A 22,113-nucleotide genomic window follows, 5' to 3' on the forward strand; every position below is an offset into this window, starting at 1 on the left:
TGTTTTCCGACTACGGCACTTTTGCACATCAAAAACACCGTTAATACTACCAAACATAAATACCAACCTAACATCGCTCAATAGCTTCCCTTCAGCCAGTTTAATATATGCATGCAGATGAGTACTATTACCTTTGGCAAATAACTCCTCTGCCACATAATATTCCACAATATTCCAAATCGACAGCAAATCGACAGCAGAGTGCAAATAACCTGTCAACATTGAAGCACTATGACATATCTGATGAATTCAAGTTTTTTGCTAATAAATATGCTGGTGTTATTATTAATAAAGTTGTAACATATATCTATAGAGTAAATGTAAGGATAGAAAGACTAACATTAGACGAGAGAGCTAACAAAAAAATATTTGAAGATCAAGGAGCCCTAGAAAGGGTGAGGATTGCATGTAGTAATAAGCTTGGTGCCTTTAGTCTGAAACCTGATAAATCCGCGGGTGTACCGTGGAGGAAGTATAGTAGGCGTCTTGCATTCAAATTTGTGACGTATAGTAAACCGGAGAGTAGTGCAGACATTAGTAAAGTAAAGTCATGGGTTGATCTTGAAAACCAGTGTAAATGTAAAAATAAAATGTTTCAAGGAACTAATCCATATTATATAGGTGTTCAGGTTGCTGGTGATGAACCTGAAAAAAATGATATTGTCCAGAGTGAAGTTAAATATGTTACATTTAATGTACGGAACCGTGTATATATGACCTTTTGTAAGCGTAAAGGAACGGTCACGTTCTGAATAAAGTTTATTTTATTACAGTCTATGTCTGCGTTGGCGTTTTTCTATGCAAACTGGGAGCACATAAGGAATTATCCTGATGATCTCCGCCTTGCATTCCTCGTCCCTACTACGGAGCAACGCATCGACGAGTTGGCGATTACGTTCTATGGAAATAAAATTAATTATTCTGCAGCAGTAATTGTACTGGAAAAACTCTGGTATTATAAACCCAATTTGGAAGAGTTGTTGGAACAATTTAGACTTGCTTATAGAGAATATGTGTTCATGCCAAATGGAATAAGGTGTGCTAACAGATATTTCGACTTTCGTCAGGGAAGATATAGGCCTCTATGGTATTTGTATTAGAAATGTACATTGCCAATGTTTCTTCTCTGCTTCTAACTTGTGAACAAGCCTATATGTTGGTTTACCCTGATTAGGAGACGTCACTACCCGTGAGGCCATTTTCTAGGATGGCCTACGGCTGGCCCTATAGGTTGCCCCTCAGTCTGCAAGATCCGGGCAGTCGCAGAGGGTGGGCTTACTGGTAGTTGGGAGCTCCAACGTCAGGCGCGTAATGGGGCCCCTTAGGGAAATGGCAGCAAGAGAGGGTAGGAAAACCAATGTGCACTCCGTGTGCATACCGGGGGGAGTCATTCCAGATGTGGAAAGGGTCCTTCCGGATGCCATGAAGGGTACAGGGTGCACCCATCTGCAGGTGGTCGCTCATGTCGGCACCAATGATGTGTGTCGCTATGGATCGGAGGAAATCCTCTCTGGCTTCCGGCGGCTATCTGATTTGGTGAAGACTGCCAGTCTCGCTAGCGGGATGAAAGCAGAGCTCACCATCTGCAGCATCGTCGACAGGACTGACTGCGGACCTTTGGTACAGAGCCGAGTGGAGGGTCTGAATCAGAGGCTGAGACGGTTCTGCGACCGTGTGGGCTGCAGATTCCTTGACTTGCGCCATAGGGTGGTGGGGTTTCGGGTTCCGCTGGATAGGTCAGGAGTCCACTACACGCAACAAGCGGCTACACGGGTAGCAGGGGTTGTGTGGCGTGGGCTGGGCGGTTTTTTAGGTTAGATGGCCTTGGGCAAGTACAGAAAGGGCAACAGCCTCAACGGGTGCGGGGCAAAGTCAGGACATGCGGGGACCAAGCAGCAATCGGTATTGTAATTGTCAACTGTCGAAGCTGCGTTGGTAAAGTACCGGAACTTCAAGCGCTGATTGAAAGCACCGAAGCTGAAATCGTTATAGGTACAGAAAGCTGGCTTAAGCCAGAGATAAATTCTGCCGAAATTTTTACAAAGGTACACACGGTGTTTAGAAAGGATAGATTGCATGCAACCGGTGGTGGAGTGTTCATCGCTGTTAGTAGTAGTTTATCCTGTAGTGAAGTAGAAGTGGATAGTTCCTGTGAATTATTATGGGTGGAGGTTACACTAAACAACCGAACTAGGTTAATAATTGGCTCCTTTTACCGACCTCCCGACTCAGCAGCATTAGTGGCAGAACAACTGAGAGAAAATTTGGAATACATTTCACATAAATTTTCTCAGCATGTTATAGTCTTAGGTGGAGATTTCAATTTACCAGATATAGACTGGGACACTCAGATGTTTAGGACGGGTGGTAGGGACAGAGCATCGAGTGACATTATACTGAGTGCACTATCCGAAAATTACCTCGAGCAATTAAACAGAGAACCGACTCGTGGAGATAACATCTTGGACCTACTGATAACAAACAGACCCGAACTTTTCGAATCTGTATGTACAGAACAGGGAATCAGTGATCATAAGGCCGTTGCAGGATCCCTGAATATGGAAGTTAATAGGAATATAAAAAAAGGGAGGAAGGTTTATCTGTTTAGCAAGAGTAATAGAAGGCAGATTTCAGACTACCTAACAGATCAAAACGAAAATTTCTGTTCCGACACTGACAATGTTGAGTGTTTATGGAAAAAGTTCAAGGCAATCGTAAAATGCGTTTTAGACAGGTACGTGCCGAGTAAAACTGTGAGGGACGGGAAAAACCCACCGTGGTACAACAACAAAGTTAGGAAACTACTGCGAAAGCAAAGAGAGCTCCACTCCAAGTTTAAACGCAGCCAAAACCTCTCAGACAAACTGAAGCTAAACGATGTCAAAGTTAGCGTAAGGAGGGCTATGCGTGAAGCGTTCATTGAATTCGAAAGTAAAATTCTATGTACCGACTTGACAGAAAATCCTAGGAAGTTCTGGTCTTACGTTAAATCAGTAAGTGGCTCGAAACAGCATATCCAGACACTACGGGATGATGATGGCATTGAAACAGAGGATGACACGCGTAAAGCTGAAATACTAAACACCTTTTTCCAAAGCTGTTTCACAGAGGAAGACCGCACTGCAGTTCCTTCTCTAAATCCTCGCACAAACGAAAAAATGGCTGACATCGAAATAAGTGTCCAAGGAATAGAAAAGCAACTGGAATCACTCAATAGAGGAAAGTCCACTGGACCTGACGGGATACCAATTCGATTCTACACAGAGTACGCGAAAGAACTTGCCCCCCTTCTAACAGCCGTGTACCGCAAGTCTCTAGAGGAACGGAGAGTTCCAAATGATTGGAAAAGAGCACAGATAGTCCCAGTCTTCAAGAAGGGTCGTCGAGCAGATGCGCAAAACTATAGACCTATATCTCTTACGTCGATCTCTTGTAGAATTTTAGAACATGTTTTTTGCTCGCGTATCATGTCATTTCTGGAAACCCAGAATCTACTATGTAGGAATCAACATGGATTCCGGAAACAGCGATCGTGTGAGACCCAACTCGCCTTATTTGTTCATGAGACCCAGAAAATATTAGATACAGGCTCCCAGGTAGATGCTATTTTTCTTGACTTCCGGAAGGCGTTCGATACAGTTCCGCACTGTCGCCTGATAAACAAAGTAAGAGCCTACGGAATATCAGACCAGCTGTGTGGCTGGATTGAAGAGTTTTTAGCAAACAGAACACAGCATGTTGTTATCAATGGAGAGACGTCTACAGACGTTAAAGTAACCTCTGGCGTCCCACAGGGGAGTGTTATGGGACCACTGCTTTTCACAATATATATAAATGACTTAGTAGATAGTGTCGGAAGTTCCATGCGGCTTTTCGCGGATGATGCTGTAGTATACAGAGAAGTTGCTGCATTAGAAAATTGTAGCGAAATACAGGAAGATCTGCAGCGGATAGGCACTTGGTGCAGGGAGTGGCAACTGACCCTTAACATAGACAAATGTAATGTATTGCGAATACATAGAAAGAAGGATCCTTTATTGTATGATTATATGATAGCGAAACAAACACTGGTAGCAGTTACTTCTGTAAAATATCTGGGAGTATGCGTACGGAACGATTTGAAGTGGAATGATCATATAAAACTAATTGTTGGTAAGGCGGGTACCAGGTTGAGATTCATTGGGAGAGTGCTTAGAAAATGTAGTCCATCAACAAAGGAGGTGGCTTACAAAACACTCGTTCGACCTATACTTGAGTATTGCTCATCAGTGTGGGATCCGTACCAGGTCGGGTTGAAGGAGGAGATAGAGAAGATCCAAAGAAGAGCGGTGCGTTTCGTCACTGGGTTATTTGGTAACCGTGATAGCGTTACGGAGATGTTTAATAAACTCAAGTGGCAGACTCTGCAAGAGAGGCGCTCTGCATCGCGGTGTAGCTTGCTCGCCAGGTTTCGAGAGGGTGCGTTTCTGGATGAGGTATCGAATATATTGCTTCCCCCTACTTATACTTCCCGAGGAGATCACGAATGTAAAATTAGAGAGATTAGAGCGCGCACGGAGGCTTTCAGACAGTCGTTCTTCCCGCGAACCATACGCGACTGGAACAGGAAAGGGAGGTAATGACAGTGGCACGTAAAGTGCCCTCCGCCACACACCGTTGGGTGGCTTGCGGAGTATCAATGTAGATGTAGATGTAGATGTAGAAGGCAAGGTCATATCACATGGTTTGGGAAAAATCAGTTTTTAATTGTCCTGAGGACAATATCCGCATAAACAGCACCAATCATAATGAAATCGGATTATTAATTTCCTTGTGACTGGTGCAAAACGTGTTCAATATGCTGTCCACCGTTTCAGTTGAAATCGAGAAACAGCATGTTCCACAACTCTTCAAAGTGTTTCCGGGATGACGTTCAGAATGTGTTGCGCAATGCGTGTCTTAAGTTTGCAGTCGGATCACTGAACGCAACATCTTTCAGACAGCCGCACAGCCAGAAATCACACGGATCAAGATCAGGTGATAGAGACGGCCAGGCTGTAAGGAAATGGCGGCTCAAAATTCTAGCATTTCCGAAATGGTACCTCGGCAGCTGCTTAATTGGAATTTCAGTGTGCGGAGATGCGCCATCTTGCATACAAACGACCCCATCCACACACCCACGCTGTTGAAGAGCTGGAATGAAGTGGTTGCGCAAAACAGACTGATAGCGCTTACCAGTGACGGCACAGGTAACAGGAGCGGAAGCACCTGTCTCTTACAAAAAATATGGCCCTATGAAAAATGGTGCCGTAAATCCGCAACACACAGAGACCTTTTCAGCACGGAGTGGTACTGGTTGGTTTGCGTGTGGATTTTCCGTTGCCCATATTTGACAATTCTGTGTACTGACATATCCTGTCTGATGAAAGTGGGCTTCGTCTGTCCACAAAATCTTCCACGGTCAATCATTGTCCACTTCTGTGCGAGCAAGAAATTCTAAAGCAAACGTCTCTCTCTTGCTGGCAGGCCAACAGGAAGCAACTCGGGCACATGGGAAATTCTGAATGGACAGCAAAGAAGAATGTTTCGTAGGATTTTACGCGCCGTGCTCACGGGTACGCCCAACGTTCTGGCAGTTCTCCGTGCACCACACGTTTGCACTCCACCACTCGCCTCCTCCTGCACTGCTGTGGCTTCTGCAGAGCGACGTGTGCACAGCCATCGTTCTTGTAATGCAGCTTTACGAGCAGAGTGCGATCCTGCACTGAGACAGTCACGGCGAACGTTGCAGATGCGGAAGGAGGAAAAGCCGTGGACCCGGCGTGTTTATACCAACTTCACTGGGTCGTGCGCATGGCAGGTGTTTTCATTTACGTATTCTGACACATAGAGCGCCATCTACTGATCAATCTTCACAATTTTTTTTTCTTCTGACGTACGTTTTGCTCCTTCTCCGATAATATTCCGTTGCAAATTGACGTAATTGTTACTAGAGGTGTTATTTCTACAGCGTTTTGAAAGTTTAATTATAATCACTCTGTTAGTGTCACCAAATTCTGACTCTTAACAACAAATATGTTGTGAGAAAAGAAATGTAGGGCATTACTTATTGAACGACCCTCGTACGGTTGAATAAATGGCCTCTAGCATAGAAACCATACACTTCCGGGCATAAGTTAATTAGACCTTTTCTGTGATTCTTGAGTTTCTCCGGCGTATTTGATAATCAAAATATCCACGGGTGTACTGCCGGTCTACAGTGTCCAACGGGCACAATATTTCGGCGATCATACAGGTCGCCATCATCAGGTGAACTGACGGACTGAGCTCCTGTGAACGTGCCGGCACGGAGATCCGTACACTATGGCTGCTCAGGGGGAACTGGGTTCGGTCGCGGCGGCGGCCCATGTAAATACCCTCCGCCCGCGGCGCGCTCACTCCGCCGTCCGCGCCCCGCGCCACGGTCGCGCGGTGGAACAGATTGCGACGGCGTCTGAGATGACGTCGGTGTGATGGTTCTGTCCGCCGTGGTCGTCACAACTATACATTTGCTGGATTTACTCTTGATTAACCCAATCGCTGGTTCCCAAGCCTTGCTAAGAGTATAGCCACAGTCACGGTTTATGAGTTCGTCATTGGTGCGAATTTCGATGGCTTACACGGCGGACAGAACCATCACACCGACGTCATCTCAGACGCCGTCGCAATCTGTTCCACCGCGCGACCGTGGCGCGGGGCGCGGACAGCGGAGTGAGCGCGCCGCGGGCGGAGGGTATTTACATCGGCCGCCGCCGCGACCGAACCCAGTTCCCCCTGAGCAGCCATAGTGTACGGATCTCCGTGCCGGCACACTCACAGGAGCTCAGTCCGTCAGTTCATCTGGTGATGGCGACATGTATGATCGCCGAAATATTGTGCCCGTTGGACACTGTAGACCGGCAGTACACCCGTGGATATTTTGACAGACCTTTTCTGATCTGTATCCTCTCTTCAGTCAATCCCTAGAGCTTGTACATGGTGCAGAAATCATCCAGTATATTAGTGAAGATGAAGCACCAACGTATTGTTTTGTCAGCACTTGGTTTCGTTGTGTCGACACGAGTGCTGGAAGACCCCTTGCAATGTATTGTTTGTGCCCGGCAGGGCCCGTACGCTTTGAAGACCGTGGACTTTGGCGCCTGCGACGACGGGGAATACCCGGGGATGCTGGTGAACGTGTCGCTGATCTTGGACGAGGCTGTCAACGAGACGGCCTACACGGGGGAGTTCACCGCCAGCTACGACTACCTGGCGGACGACTGCGAGGTGAGCGCTCGGCGGCAGCGTCTCTCAGCTCTGGAGCACACGCGTGTTGTCCGATGTAAGGGGCTATTAGGCTAAGCTCTGCACCTCAGCTGCTTCCGAAGCCGTTTACGATGTCGTAATATCGTTCCCACTGGGAAGCACTCACTAAGCGGCACTTAGCGTATTCCCATTGCTAATTACTTACAGAGAAGGCAACGGCCTTGCCGCAGTGGTAGCACCGCTTCCCGTCACATCACCGAAGTTAAGCGCTGTCGGGCTGGGCTAGCACTTGTATGGGTGACCATCCGGTCTGTCGAACGCTGTTGGCAAGCGGGGTCCAATCGGCCCTTTCGAGGCCAATTGAGGAGGTACTTGAATGAGAAGCAGCGGTTCCGGTCTCTTAATCTGGCATACGGCCTGGAGAGCTGCGTGCTGACCACATGGTCCTGCATATCCGCTTACAGTGAGGCCTGTTGGCCGAGGATGACACGGCGACCGGTCGGTACCGTTGGGGCTTCATGACCAGTTCGGGCAGAGTTTAGTTTAATTACAGAGAAATAGATATCGATATTTTTTCCTTTTCTTTTTAATGCAACTGTAGAAATTTATCCTGGTAGAATCGCAGTTGCACGAAGACGTTGCACTCTTCGGAATCCCGTTACTATTTTGGGAGTAGTTACAACACCTATGTGGTTTGATCTTGAAGTGGTTTGCCGTCTTAACGCGGAACTCGTAATTTCTTAGCCAAATAAGATATACGTCAGGTCTGATAAAGACGAAACAAAGTTTATAGAAAGACGTCTTCAATACACCATGAGCTCCATTAGAACTATTTCATTTCCCAAAATCGGTTTTCCGGTTAATAACACATCACCAGTGGCATTTGATACACAGGAACAAACGATTGTATGTACATATATTTCTGCAAAATGATAACTGTACATATATAGCAGTAATATAAGTCTACTTACATTATGCTCTTACATAGCAATGACACATTTGTCATTTAATATCACAGGATCTGAAATATTTCCCATAACATACACTGAAACGCCAAAGAAACTGATATAGGTTTCCGTATTCAAATGCAGAGATATGTAAAAAGGCAGAATAGGCGCTGCGGTCGGCAACGCCTGTATAAGACAACAAGTGTCTGGCGCAGTCATTAGGTCGGTTACTGGTTGGTGCTACGGCCATCGGTCCCTAGGTCGGTTACTGTTGCTTTGCAGGATATCAAGATTTAAGTGAGTTTGAAGGTCGCGTTATAGTTGGGGCATGAGCGATGGTACACAGCATATCCGAGGTAGCGATGAAGTGGGGATTTTCCCTGATGACAATTTCACGAGTGTACCGTGAATATCAGGAATCCGGTAAAACATGAAATCTCCGAGATCGGTGCGGCCGGAAAAAGATCCTGCAAGAACAGTACCAACGCCGACTGAAGAGAATCGTTCAACGTGACAGAAGTGCAACCCTTCCGTATCTTGCTGCAGATTTTAATGCTGGCCCATCAACAAGTGTCAGCATGCGAACCATTCAACGAAACATCATCGATATGGGCTTACGGAGCCGAAGACCCACTCGTGTGCCCTTGATCACCACACGACACAAACCTTCACGCCTCGCCTGGCCCGTCAACACCGACAGTGGACCGTTGGTGACTGGAAACATGAGGCCTGTACGGACGAGTACCGTTTGGAATTGTATCGAGCGGATGGACGTGTATGGCTATGGAGACAACCTCGTGAATCCATGGACCCTGTATGTCAGCAGGGGACTGTTGAAGCTGGTGGAGGCTGTGAAATGGTCTGGGCCGTGTGCAGTTGAAGTCATGTGGGACTCCTTATACGACTAGATACGACTCTGACAGCTGAAGCGCACGTAAGCATCCTGTATGACCACCTGCATCCACTCATGTCAATTGTGTATTCCTACGAACATGGGCAATTCCATCAGGACAATGCGACACCCCACACGTCCAGAATTGCTGCAGAGTGGTCCCAGGAACACTTGCGTTGGCCACCAAACTCCCTAAATATCTGGACTGCCTTGCAACGTACTGTTCAGAAGAGATTTCCACCCACTCGTAATTTTACGGATTTATGCACAGCCCTTAAGGATTCATGGTGTCAGTTCCCTCGAGCACTACTTCAGACACTTGCCGAGTCGATGCCACGTCGTGTTGCCGCACTTCTGCGTGCTCACGGGGACCCTACACGATATTAGACATGTTTCTTTGGCTCTTCAGTGTATTTCAGATCCTGTCGTATTGACTGACAGCATGTCACTGCTACACAAGTGCATGATGTAAATGAACTTATATTAGAGCTATATACGTTCAGTCACCATTTTGTAGAATTCGATGCACGCACAGTTGTTTGTTCCTCTGTACTAAATGCCTCTGGTGATGTGTTTTAAAACCGAAAAACGATTTTGACAAATAAAACAATTCTAGTGCAGCTCATGGTACGCTGAAGACGTCTTTCTATACCTTACCGGTACGCAGGGCAACGGAGGAAGTGTAGCCTCCATTCTGTCTGCGTCGTACGCACCTGTTGAGTGATGGGCGGCACTTGAGCAGCCGGTTAATTAGAGGGACTGCAGAAGACGCGTGGAATTCTACCGCTCGGATCTGATGCGACATCAGGACAAAAGGCCCTTCCTTCAAAGAATTCTCTTTACCGAAACTCATGAAACGTACTTACCTGTCTTTATACCTCTGTTCCTTGTTTTATAGATCCATGTAATTTTTTACATGCACCTTCCTTGCAATGGGCAGGCAGAAACGAGACCAGAAATTTTAACGTTAGATACCACTTGCTTTGTTTTCCAGTGGAAGCGTCTGTTCTATCACATATAGCCAAGTACTATTAGCACCAGTATACAAAATGGTTCAAATGGCTCTGAGCACTGTGGGACTTAACTTCTGAGATCATCAGTCCCTTAGAACTTAGAACTACTTAAACCTAACTAACCTAAGGACATCACACACTTCCATACCCGAGGTAGGATTCGAACCTGCGACCGTGGCGGTAGTGCGTTTCCAGACTGTAGCACCTAGAACCGCTCGGCCACCCCGGCCGGCACCAGTTTACACTTTTGTAAGCAGACCCACATGGCGGCAACACAAATTTCCATGTGAGGCACCAATAGGTTTCATGTTGAAAACAGGTAAAGTCAATGTTGTAAGTACTACAAATTCTCCGAAACAGCTATTAGGATCTAAAAGAGTGAAACGCAATTGAATTTGTGTCCCTTGAACTAAGATATTACCAGCACAAAGTCCTGAAGTTCCATTTGAAAGATCGAAACTGATACCGATATGCACCAAGTGATCAAAAGTACCCCGACACTCCCAAAAACATACGTTTTTCATATTAGGTGCATTGTGCTGCCACCTACTGCCAGGTACTCCATATCAGCGATCTCAGTAGTCATTAGGCATCGTAAGAGAGCAGAATGGGGCGGTCTGCGGAACTCGCGGATTTCGAACGTGGTCAGGTGATTGGGTGTCACTTGTGTCCTAAGTCTGTACGCGAGATTTCCACACTCCTAAACATCCCTAGGTCCAATGATTCCGATGTGATAGTGAAGTGGAAACGTGAAGGGATACGTACAGGACAAAAGCGTACAGGCCGACCTCGTCTGTTGATTGACATAGACAGGCGACAGTTGAAGGTGATCGTAATGTCTAATAGACAGACATCTGTCTAGATCATCAAGCAGGAATTCCAAACTGCAACAGGATCCACAGCAAGTACTATGATGGTTAGGGAGGTAAGAAAACTTGGACTTCATGGTCGAGCGGCTGCTCATAAGCCACACATCACGCCGGTAGATGCCAAACGACGCCTCGCTTGGTGTAAGGAGCGTAAACATTGGACGACTGAAGATTGTAAAATTGTTGTGTGTAGTGACGAATCCCGGTACGCAATGTGGCGATCCGATGGCAGGATATGACTATGGCGAATTCCCGGTGAGCGTCTTCTGTCAGCGTGTGGTTCAAATGCCTCTGAGCACTACGGTACTTAACTTCTGAGGTCATCAGTCCCCTAGAACTTAGAACTACTTAAACCTAACTATCCTAAGGACATCACACAATCTATGCCCGAGGTAGGGCTCGAACCTGCGACCGAAGCGGTCGCGCGGGTCCACACTGAAGCGCGTAGAACTGCTCGGCCACAAAGGCCGGCCGTGTGTAGTGCCAACATTAATATTCGCAGGCGGTGATGTTATGGTGTGGTCGTGTTTATCATGCAGGGGGCTGGCACCCCTTGTTGTTATGCGTGGCACTATCACAGCACAGGCCTGCATTGATGTTTTAAGCACCTTCTTGCTTCCCACTGTTGAAGAAAAATTCGGGAATGGCGATTGCGTCATTCAACACGATCGAGTATCTATTTATAAAGCACGGCCTATGGCGGAGTGGTTACACGACAGTAAATTTCTTGTAATGCACTGGCCTACATAGAGTCCTAACCACAATCCTATAGTTTGGGATGCTTTGGAACGCCGTCTTCGTGCCAGGCCTCATCGACCGACATCGATACGTTGAAAGGGTCCTGTAGCCACCTTTCATTAGTCCGGTAGCCCATTTTCTCTAGCATTTCTCTTTCTTTCCCTTGTTTATAACTCTCATAGTGGTGTGATTGAATGAATGTGTTTATGTGTCGTTGCTAGAGGGTGGCGTAGTCTGCTACAGAAAGTCTGCAATAGTCATGCGTACAGAATAGCCAACTCTCGTAGTGGTTAAGTAGGCAACGAGGTTTGCGCTACTTGTGAGAAATCCATCTGCATTAGGTTGGTAGCGGAAATGGCGTCTTTGGGTTTTCCGAGCCACGCGGAGCGTGGAAGAGGACGGAGAAGAAAAGGCGAGGCAGTCTGCCGCCGGTACGGGAAGCGTCCACAGCTGTGCTCCACACGAAGAAGGGTGAGTTAGACTGACCGCGTGGCGCGTTGCTACTTGGCGAGAGGAGAGCTGTTAGCTTTTGGTCTCGCTTTTCAACTCTGAAAGATTGCTTTGCCTTGTCGCAGCAAGGAATGCAAAACTAGGGCGGATTTTTCTTTTAGTAAATGGATCCGCCGGAAGAGCGCCACACAAAGGTGTCGATAAGAAGTGAGCACTCGCTTCTGTATGAATGTCTGTTTGCCTTCAGCTCTGCCTGTATGAGCTTTTATTTTCCTAAATATTAATAGCTTCACCTTCTCGTAGAATTTCCTTGCTTTATGTATCTTTCGTCCATGGGGGGCCAACCACGGGTTTGAGTTTGTCGGGCTACCGTCATCACTAACTGTCCGATCTCATGTTTGTTTTAAAGAATGTTAACTGTTCATAATTGTGTGAAGTGATGTTGTTACAACTTGGCCACGATACCTAGAAATTGCGTCTACACAAACCACGTGGGCACGCGGATGTACTGCGAAACGTGTACCGCTTCACGAATTATAAATGTATCGGGCAACAGCAGTTGTATGAATGATTCACACCAATGATTTTAGGTGTAGATTATAACGGTGAATGTATCGATGCTTTTCTTTAATGTTTTAGGAATTAATGTTATCAGGAATTGTGTACATGCCTCACATCCATATCTTAAGATTAAATGATTTTATCTACAATTTTCTCTTCTGCTCCGAGGTTACATTTTTGCACCTAATCACAGGTCCAGTGGTTAGTTTATCCCTTTATTTTAAAACAAATGCCTTAGTTAAGTCTTATTTTCAGGTGTGTTGCTGGGAACTGATCTATTGCACAGTGTTCTTGCATGTGCTATTTTATTTTAAATGGTTGATTCTCGTGAACAGTGCACGGGCAATACTACTAATTACATCGCATCCCCTATGAGCGATATCACGACGTATGCATTTTTATGAGTTTTTGCTGTGTGATCGAATTAATTTATTTTCAAAAAAAAATAAAAAATGGCTCTGAGCGCTGTGGGACTAAACATCTGTGGTCATCAGTCCCCTAGAACTTAGAACTACTTGAACCGAACTAACCTAAGGACATCACACACATCCATGCCCGAGGCAGGATTCGAACCTGCGACCGTAGCAGTCGCGCGGTTCCGGACTGAGCGCCTAGAACCGCTAGACCACCGCGGCCGGCCAATTTATTTTCCGACTCAGCTAAACCTGTGATTAGTGGTATGGTTAGAGTCGGTGGAACATCTGTGGTCATCAGTCCCCTAGAACTTAGAACTACTTGAACCGAACTAACCTAAGGACATCACACACATCCATGCCCGAGGCAGGATTCGAACCTGCGACCGTAGCAGTCGCGCGGTTCCGGACTGAGCGCCTAGAACCGCTAGACCACCGCGCCCGGCCAATTTATTTTCCGACTCAGCTAAACCTGTGGTTAGTGGTATGGTTGGAGTCGGTGGCGACCCTAATCTTAACGTTATAACCCGTAGAAATAGGTTAATTACAACCTCTCCTCAGTGCTGCACTCCGTGGAGAATGGGCTGCCATTCTCCAACAAATATTCCAACATCTGAACGTATGCCTGCGAGAGTGGAAGCTGTCATCAAGGATAAGGGTGGGCCAACACCATACTGAATTCCAGCATTGCCGATGGCGGTCGCCACGAACTTGTAAGTCATTTTCTGCCAGGTGTCCGGATACTTTTGATCACATAGTGTAAATGTAACATAGATATGAAAGTTGACTTAACGTCATTTAGTGGTAATTAAATGCATATCCTGGTAATAAGAGAAACGACAATGAAACGATCTGGACAAGAAGTAACTGCCAACTGAATTTGGTTTTGGGGCGTAGTGGAAAGACCAAATCATAAGAAGCAGTTCTTATAAACGAGAATGGAAACATGCAATACTTAATTGGAAGGAAGAGAATGAACGATAGTCAGTGTAAGAATAAAAATTCAAGGAACAAAAACTGGAATTAATTTGTGTATGACCCTAACAAAGCAGCAACTGACGAGATGAAGACGAGTTTATTCGACGGCTTGCAAGAAGTGGTTGACGAATTTCCAGATGGAAGCAAATTATTAATAATGACGGACTTAAGTGGGTGAAGTGGGAAAAGATTAAATGATTAAGCTGTAGAGAACGGTAACGGAATGAAGCTGATTAACTTGTGTAAGGTTCACAAGAGTACTCGTATGAATGCCCCATCCCAGGACAGAGATATACATAAATACACTTGGGTCAATCTGTCAAGGGACCTAAAATCCATTACAGAATGTGTAAGAGTGCTGAGGCACCGGGTAATTCAGGTGCAAGATGTAAGGTTAAAAACAGGAATAGACTGTGGCTCTGATCATTTATTGCTTTTCTGATTAAGACCATGATAAAACAGGAGCAGAAGGAGCAGGACTCTGGAAGTGCAGGGCGAGTCAAAAGTCGCAGTACACCCCTCTATGTCGAAAACCCTGCAGGAATGGGGAGACCTGAACATTGCGCTAAGGTATGGTGAGGTGATCTATCCGTTGCTGTATATACACAACATGGGCGCCATCTTGCAATCTGCTATTTTGAATCGAAGTCGGTATTTTTAAGTGGAAAGACGGTTACGCGACATATCAAATAACATCAGCATTTTCCGACAGGCACATTCCTACAAACAAATTCGAAGTAGCAGTTATGGTTCTAAAGTTATAACACATTTTTCTTGGAATTACGAGGGGGACTGTTCTCCATAAAAAAACAGTCATTGAATGTCTTCAGCACGATGTCCCTTTCGGTCAACGCTCATTTCAAGGCGCTGAATCCTGTCGTCATGCACTCGCAGAAGGATTTCTGCAGAAATGTTGGCACACATTTCTTCAGTGCGTTCTTCGAGATGATAATCAGTTTTTTATTTTCGCTGCATATACGAGCTGCTTTAAATGACCCCATAGGTAAAAGGCAAGTAGTGTGAGATCAGACTGTGTGGACGATGTGGCATATTTTACACCATATTTTAATTCTATGCGACGATGCTTTGCTGAGTGTATTTATATGTTTTGATGATGCCATTACGGTTTTAACACATTAGGACACGGTGTAGAACAGGTACGTTTTACCTTATTTTATCTGTACATTCCCAGTTTGTTTAAGAGTATATCGTGATAGGAAGCACTGTATTGTTTTGAAAGATAGACTGCCCACTAGTCATTACTGATTGAAATCGGTCACTGTCGAAAGACTTTATGTCGTGGTCAAAGACTGGAATAAAAAACATTTGACAGTACCTGGATCACTGTTTATCTTCGTGACTGTGTAGAAGCTTGTGAAACTTCCTTCTGTGTTACCTATATAAACCCGACCCCAATTACAAGGAATTTGATATACACAGGGTGTAGTCAAAGGATGTCGTATATCTTTTGTCGATCTTAAACATCCTTTTGTTTTACTGGTGGGTCTGAAGGTAGTTTACATCAGGCTTGTTGGTATTTTTAAAAATATCGGGAGTCTGATATATCAATATTTAACAAAGTAACAATACCGGCTCTCGGTACACCGAGACAAAGTATTGATTTATATGGACAACAAAATATATCGACGTACGGGCTTCACATTGTATATATGCTGCCGGTCTTAGAGTTGTATATTTATGTATTGATTTATTACTAGATACACACTATCAGCCTTCCTATCCCCCTTCGAGCAAGAATTGGAAGGACAACGATGCACGTTCGCGCCTGGTGATAACCCCTTTGCTGACAATGGTAACTGCAAGTAAGTGGAACAATATGAGGCGTCCGATGGATCCTTCGTTCCGTTTCGTCACGCATCGGATGTGTCCGGAACACTTCATGTCGACTTCCATGCTTTTTTTTTTCATTTCTGCCAACGCCAGCGACGTAGCACTTGTGTCAAAACCACGTGGTGGAGCTAAAAGCTACAGTTTCTGTTGGTAGCGCCAAGCGCCGGTTCCGTCAGCATTTCTCCTCACACGTATCTGCCCACCGCAGAGACCAATCTAGTCATTTATGTTTTTCAAATGTGCAAATGTGTGTGAAATCTTATGGGACTTAACTGTTAAGGTCATCAGTCCCTGAGCTTACACACTACTTCACCTAAATTATTCTAAGGACAAACACCCATGCCCGAGGGAGGACTCGAACCTCCGCCGGGACCAGCCGTACAGTCCGTGACTGCATCCCCTAGACCGCTCGGCTAATCCCGCGCGGAATTTATATTTTTGTTCATCCTTTTCAGCAACTGTTTTAGAATGCCGAATCGAAGAAATAACACACTAGTTGCGCTAAAAATTGTTTTTTAATGCAACTGGTGTACTGTTTCCACATTGAAAATCTTGTCATCCAATTCACACTGCATACATCCCGCCCCCCTCCCCCTGGTGCTATCGGACATACTTCTCCTCGTGTACCACATATGTTTGCTTCACACAGTCAACGGGAGAGACTGTATGTCATGATACCTCAAAATCAGTAAGAGTCCTTCACACATCGGCACTCGATATCGCCATTTTCATGTCTATATATCGTGGAATACATATCACCTATACTTATCGATATTTTTGGAAGAAATATCGTTATATCGATATTTTATCAACAGATCCGGTTTCCACACTATACTTGCTCAACACTTTCCCAATGCGATCTGTAATCATACTGATGAACGGAAGGATAACTTTCCCTTTGGGTGACCGTTGGTCCTCGTCCATCCTGATTCTCTCCCTATTGCGAAGTGTTCGATCCTTGTTCCAATAACCATCTTTCTTGAATGTCGACGATAGATTTCAAGTTCATCTTTTAAATAAGTCGGTTCACAAGTTTTGTCCACCCTGACCACCAAGGTTTTAATCATGCCTCTTTTTGGTTGGGGTGGTGGTCAGAATCTTTGTGCAGGCAATGGTCAGTCTGCGTCGCTTTTTCGTGCACCCTATAGCGCAACGTCCCGTATCCTCACTTGATAAGAGACACACGCGAGCAAGCCAGTTGGCCATTATTCTCCGTCTCCGTACCAAATTGTAGTTTCGGGTTGATACTCTTGAGATGTCTCAGGAAGGCATACAATTCCTCTGCACCGTGCGTTCACACTACGAAAGTATCGTCGGCGTAACGGTACCACGGTGCTGGTCTTTTACTGGCAGTTGCTCAAAATTCCCTGTAAACAAGTCGGCCACAGCCGGACTAAGAGCCACCCCGCCAAAGGAGTCGGAGAGGAAATGTTAGGAGAGAGTTTTATATATCTAGCACGGCGTATTAGCCCAGAAGTTTTAAGTGACGAAATCCGTAACACTTAATTTGACAGTCCACAGTCCTGAAAAGGCATTAAGTTGTGAGACTTCTCCTTCCTTTAAAGCAATTTTACAGCTTCCTGCGATGCCTCCTTCTTTTTTGCCCCATTTCTGCAAGAACAGCACCTCTCCTTTTGGACGACGACATGTAGGCTAATTAATAAAATTTACAAACTGCCTGTGGTTTTCTGTCTCGGGTTCTTTGGCCGACGTTTGTCTGATGATTTTTCCCGACATCGCTGCAGCACGAGAGTCCAGAATCCGCTTACCTTGATGCTTTCTTCTTCTTGCTGAAGCTATTCTCGTGTTTGTGTATTTCCACAGCTTCTATGAACAAGCGGGTGTGGTAGTTCTTCTCTACAGCCAGAACTTCCGTGTCGGCGAACTGTACTACGTGGTCGGCCTCATACAGCGCGAGACCTCCCACGGCCGATTTCTTTCGGAGCCTGCAATGTCGCTTATGTCGTGTGATCCTGGTGTTGACTGATCGTCCACTCATTCCGACATAAACTTTTCTGCATGTGCACAGTATGCGGTATATTCCCGACATTGCAAGTGGATCCTTTCTCCTTTGCCGAATTGAGACGCTCTTTGATCTCCTTTGTCGGTACGTAAATAGTCTTTACGCCGTGTTTGCGCAATATACGGCCGATACTGTCCTTCACTCTGGGAATGTGTGGCAGTAACAAGCGTATTAATCACGCCTCTTTTCTGGCTCGGGTGGTGGTTTGACAGTTTGTGCAGGTAGCGGTCCGTGAGCGTCGGGTTTCGATACACCTCGTCTCCCACGTTTCCACCGTCGCTTGTGCCCAGCACGTCCAGATATGGTAGGTGTTTGTCCTTTTCTGCTTCCCTGGTAAATTTTGTGCTGGCGTGGAGGCTGTTCAAGTGTCTTAGGAAGCTGTTTGTAACCATGGTTCCGCGCATCAAACGTATGATCTACGTGTCTGTACCGCACTTTAGGTTTACAAGTCCAGTGCCTGTGCTTCGAAATGTTCCATGAAGAAGCTGGCCACCACTGAACTAAGATGGCTACCCACGGCGACGCGTTGCTGCTGTTCATAGAGGTTGCCATTCCACGTGAAATAGCTCGCGGTGAGACACGCATGAAAGAGCTTGGCGACGTCTTGCGTGAAAATGGGACTGATGTGCTCCAGAGAGTAAACAAAGAAACAACATCGTATCTGACCAGGATGTCGTTCGATGCATGTTTTAGTTTCTTCAACTTCTTAATGAAATATCCTGAGTCGCCGGCCGGTGTGGCCGAGCGGTTCTAGGCGCTACGGTCGCAGGTTCGAATCCTGCCTCGGGCATGGATGTGTGTGATGTTCTTAGGTTAGTTAGGTTTAACTAGTTTTTTTTGTCCTGAGTCCTTTATGTATGTGTCAGTCTTCACCACTTGCGGCTGGAGCAGAGAGGCCAAGTTTTTCGCCAGTTTATACGTCGGTCACCCAGGAGCGCTAACAATAGGTCTTAGTGGAAAGTTAAACGGTTAAAATGGCTCTGAGCACTATGGGACTTAACTTCTAAGGTCATCAGTCCCCTAGAACTTAGAACTAGTTAAACCTATCTAACCTAAGGACATCACACACATCCATTCCCGAGGCAGGATTCGAACCTGCGATCATAGCGGTCGCGCGGTTCCAGACTGTAGCGCCTAGAACCGCTCGGCCACTCTGGCCGGCAGTGGAAAGTTATCCATACAGCCGAGACAGTAGAACTTCTGTGTTGCGCAGCTTCCTCTGTATGTACGCCGGCAGAGAAGATGCCTTGATTAACCGATCCGTGTCCCATGTGATACGCTGCGTCGGATATGCGCTTAGCTTTCAGTATGTCGTGGGACCTAAGAGGTCCCGGATCTTCAGCTCATAATCTTCGGTGTTCATTACGACGGTTGCATTTCCCTTATCGGCAGGCAGTAACAATATACTACTGTCGACCTTAAGCATCTTGACAGCTTGTACCTCTTCTTTCTTCAGGTTGCAAGCAGATTGTTTAATAATCGTTCGGGGAAATTCTGAAAGCACAACACACTAGCATGCAACATTTTTTTTTTTATTCATGCCCTTTCAGAATAATGAACTCATGCTGCAAGATTCTAATAACACTTAGGGTTCTGAAATGGTTCAGTCTGGAATGACGTTTCCAACACTAGCGTCGACATTAAGCATTATTCACGTACGCAGCCAGAGCACTTACAGTAGCGCTTCTGTAATGAAGTACGGTGTCTTTAACGGCTCCGGCCAACTCCAAACGACAGCCCACGACTGCCCCGCGCTGCACTCTCCAAACGAGCAACGTCGTATCTGGTTGAGGATACCAGAGAGCATGGCGAGTAGAAGAGAAAGTGTGTTGACTCCTATAGTTGACCGGTTCCGCCGAAAGGGCGTAGGGAGAAGAAGAGGAATTGTGTTGACTCCTCTAGTTGACCGGTTCCGTCGCGAGAGAGCATAGGGAGAAGAAGAGAAAGTGTGTTGACTCCTCTAGTTGACCGATTCTGCCGCGAGATGTTAGCTGCTCCGCTTGTAACCCACGGAAATTTCAATGCACGAACACGGTTAACGAACCGGATCTTATATAATTGAATGTAAAATTTGTGGGTTTAATTAACGTACCTCAGCGGACATCAGTTGCCAGGTGGTTTTGATTAGTTTCTAGGAAGAGTTCGACACTTTTTGAGGCCTTTATGTAACGATTAATCAGTTTAGATTTGTTGACTCGATGCCATCTAATCTTGTGGCTTATTTTCCCCTCGACAATATTTTGCCATTGGCTACTGAGTTACTGAGCAATGCAAAGCTAATCTTAAAGTCGCTTCGTTGAAATGGCGTCAGATACAACTGAATTCAAGTAAATTTGTGGCAAATTCTCAATTTCATGAATTCAGGACAATTATCCTTGCGATCAGTTCCTTGACAAAGTTATGAGTGACGTCATTAAGGAGTACATTTCTTTTATCACAAAAATTATTTCTTACGCATTTTATTATATAAATGGTGTGTGAAAATTACCACGTTCTGATTTCGTCAATTGGATTTGGTATAAAACACGTTATTTTTTATGCCATCAGTTCCAAGACACCACCAGACCTTTTTATTCGGATGACGGTCATCAGAAGAGAATACACTAATTCTTGTTCCACCTTGCTCGAGAAGTTTAGTTACGGCTTACATACACTGTGAAAAGTTTATTCGAGCTACAGAGCAGAAAGGCGTGATTTGAAAGTTTACCCTTACAATCGTCTGGATTATATTTCCCTAAATTAACGGAATAGTTCAGTTTCAGCCAAGTTCAACTGAACGGCAGTTTTTCTTGGAACTTATTTTCGTGAAAAAGCAGCATACCTATGCGTTTATTTTTATCTTGTAATAATTCCCAGTTGCTTCCAATGAATATGTATTAATTGCGTTTGCCTATTTGAGACTGTTTAGTAAATTTCTGAGTTATTTCGTAAGGAAGTGGCAACAATCCGTGATAAAAGCAATATATGTATCCTTTGGACGACTTAGTTTTCAAAAGTAGGATGTCAATAACAAATACATTATCATACTGCAGTGATCTATTATTTATCATTTACCATGTGTCAGCTATGCTTCTTACTGAGTTTAGAATGATATAAATTGTACAAGGTCTCATTCACTCGTCTTATGTTTTTAAGAAGTGAGCAGCTTTTGCAGTAGAGTTATTTTGGAATTCTCTGTTCCCATAACCTCACGTAATCACACAATTTCCAGTTTCTTACACGTGTGTGTTCTTTTTACTGAAATTACTGCTGCGTCCGGCATTGATTTGTTCTGTATATTTTCCTCGACTGAAGAAACACTGGCGCACATCACAACTTAATCTCCTTTACAATATTCTGGCCTTTTTGTGAGTGCTTTACTGGCAATTTTCTTTTCAGTAATATCTTAAAAAGATACACGGTAAACAAGGAAATAACCGGGGAACAACTCCGGCTTTTCGAGACTATATTTTTTGTGACGTAATTTCAACTTGTTTACCGCCGACGATAAACATTTTCGTTTTTGTAAGAAGTTCCCCTGCGAATCATGAGCCGCACACTAATTAGTTTCGACTCATATCTCTGTCTTTTGGAGGAACCGTTGTCTCTGATTTTAAAAGTTCAGCTCCGTTCTTCATTTATCTGAAACATATTTCCTTTATTTACTCTGTAACTGGATCTGTACGCTGCAACTAACATGTAGATTTTTTCCTTCTTCTCCGTATTTCAACACCGATAGAGAGATGTCATAACAGGAGACTGGATCTCTACAACGTTTCCGACACAACACCGTTAGCAAAACCACAAAGTAAGCACACAAAGTACACAGTCCTATACAGAAACGCACCACGACGGTTCTACATCTACATTTATGCTCCGCAAGCCACCCAACGGTGCGTGGCGGAGGGCATGTACGTGCCACTGTCATTACCTCCCTTTCCTGTTCCAGTCGCGTATGGTTCGCGGGAAGAACGACTGTCTGAAAGCCTCCGTGCGCGCTCTAATCTCTCTAATTTTACATTCGTGATCTCCTCGGGAGGTATAAGTAGGGGGAAGCAATATATTCGATACCACATCCAGAAACGCACCTTCTCGAAACCTGGCGAGCAAGCTACACCGCGATGCAGGGCGCCACT

At 45.3% G+C, this 22,113-nt stretch overlaps 1 protein-coding gene across 1 annotated transcript in view; it reads left to right on the forward strand.

Annotated features, from left to right (window-relative positions):
• LOC124720404 overlaps positions 1–22,113 on the forward strand; it is a 120,125-nt gene that overhangs the window by 12,904 nt on the left and 85,108 nt on the right. The window contains exon 2 of the mRNA XM_047245741.1: positions 7,123–7,284. Coding sequence (XP_047101697.1) covers positions 7,123–7,284 — 162 coding nt within the window. The remainder of the gene's footprint in view (positions 1–7,122; positions 7,285–22,113) is intronic.

The sequence above is a fragment of the Schistocerca piceifrons genome, chromosome 11 (genome assembly GCF_021461385.2).
Source record: "Schistocerca piceifrons isolate TAMUIC-IGC-003096 chromosome 11, iqSchPice1.1, whole genome shotgun sequence".
Lineage (NCBI taxonomy): Eukaryota > Metazoa > Arthropoda > Insecta > Orthoptera > Acrididae > Schistocerca > Schistocerca piceifrons.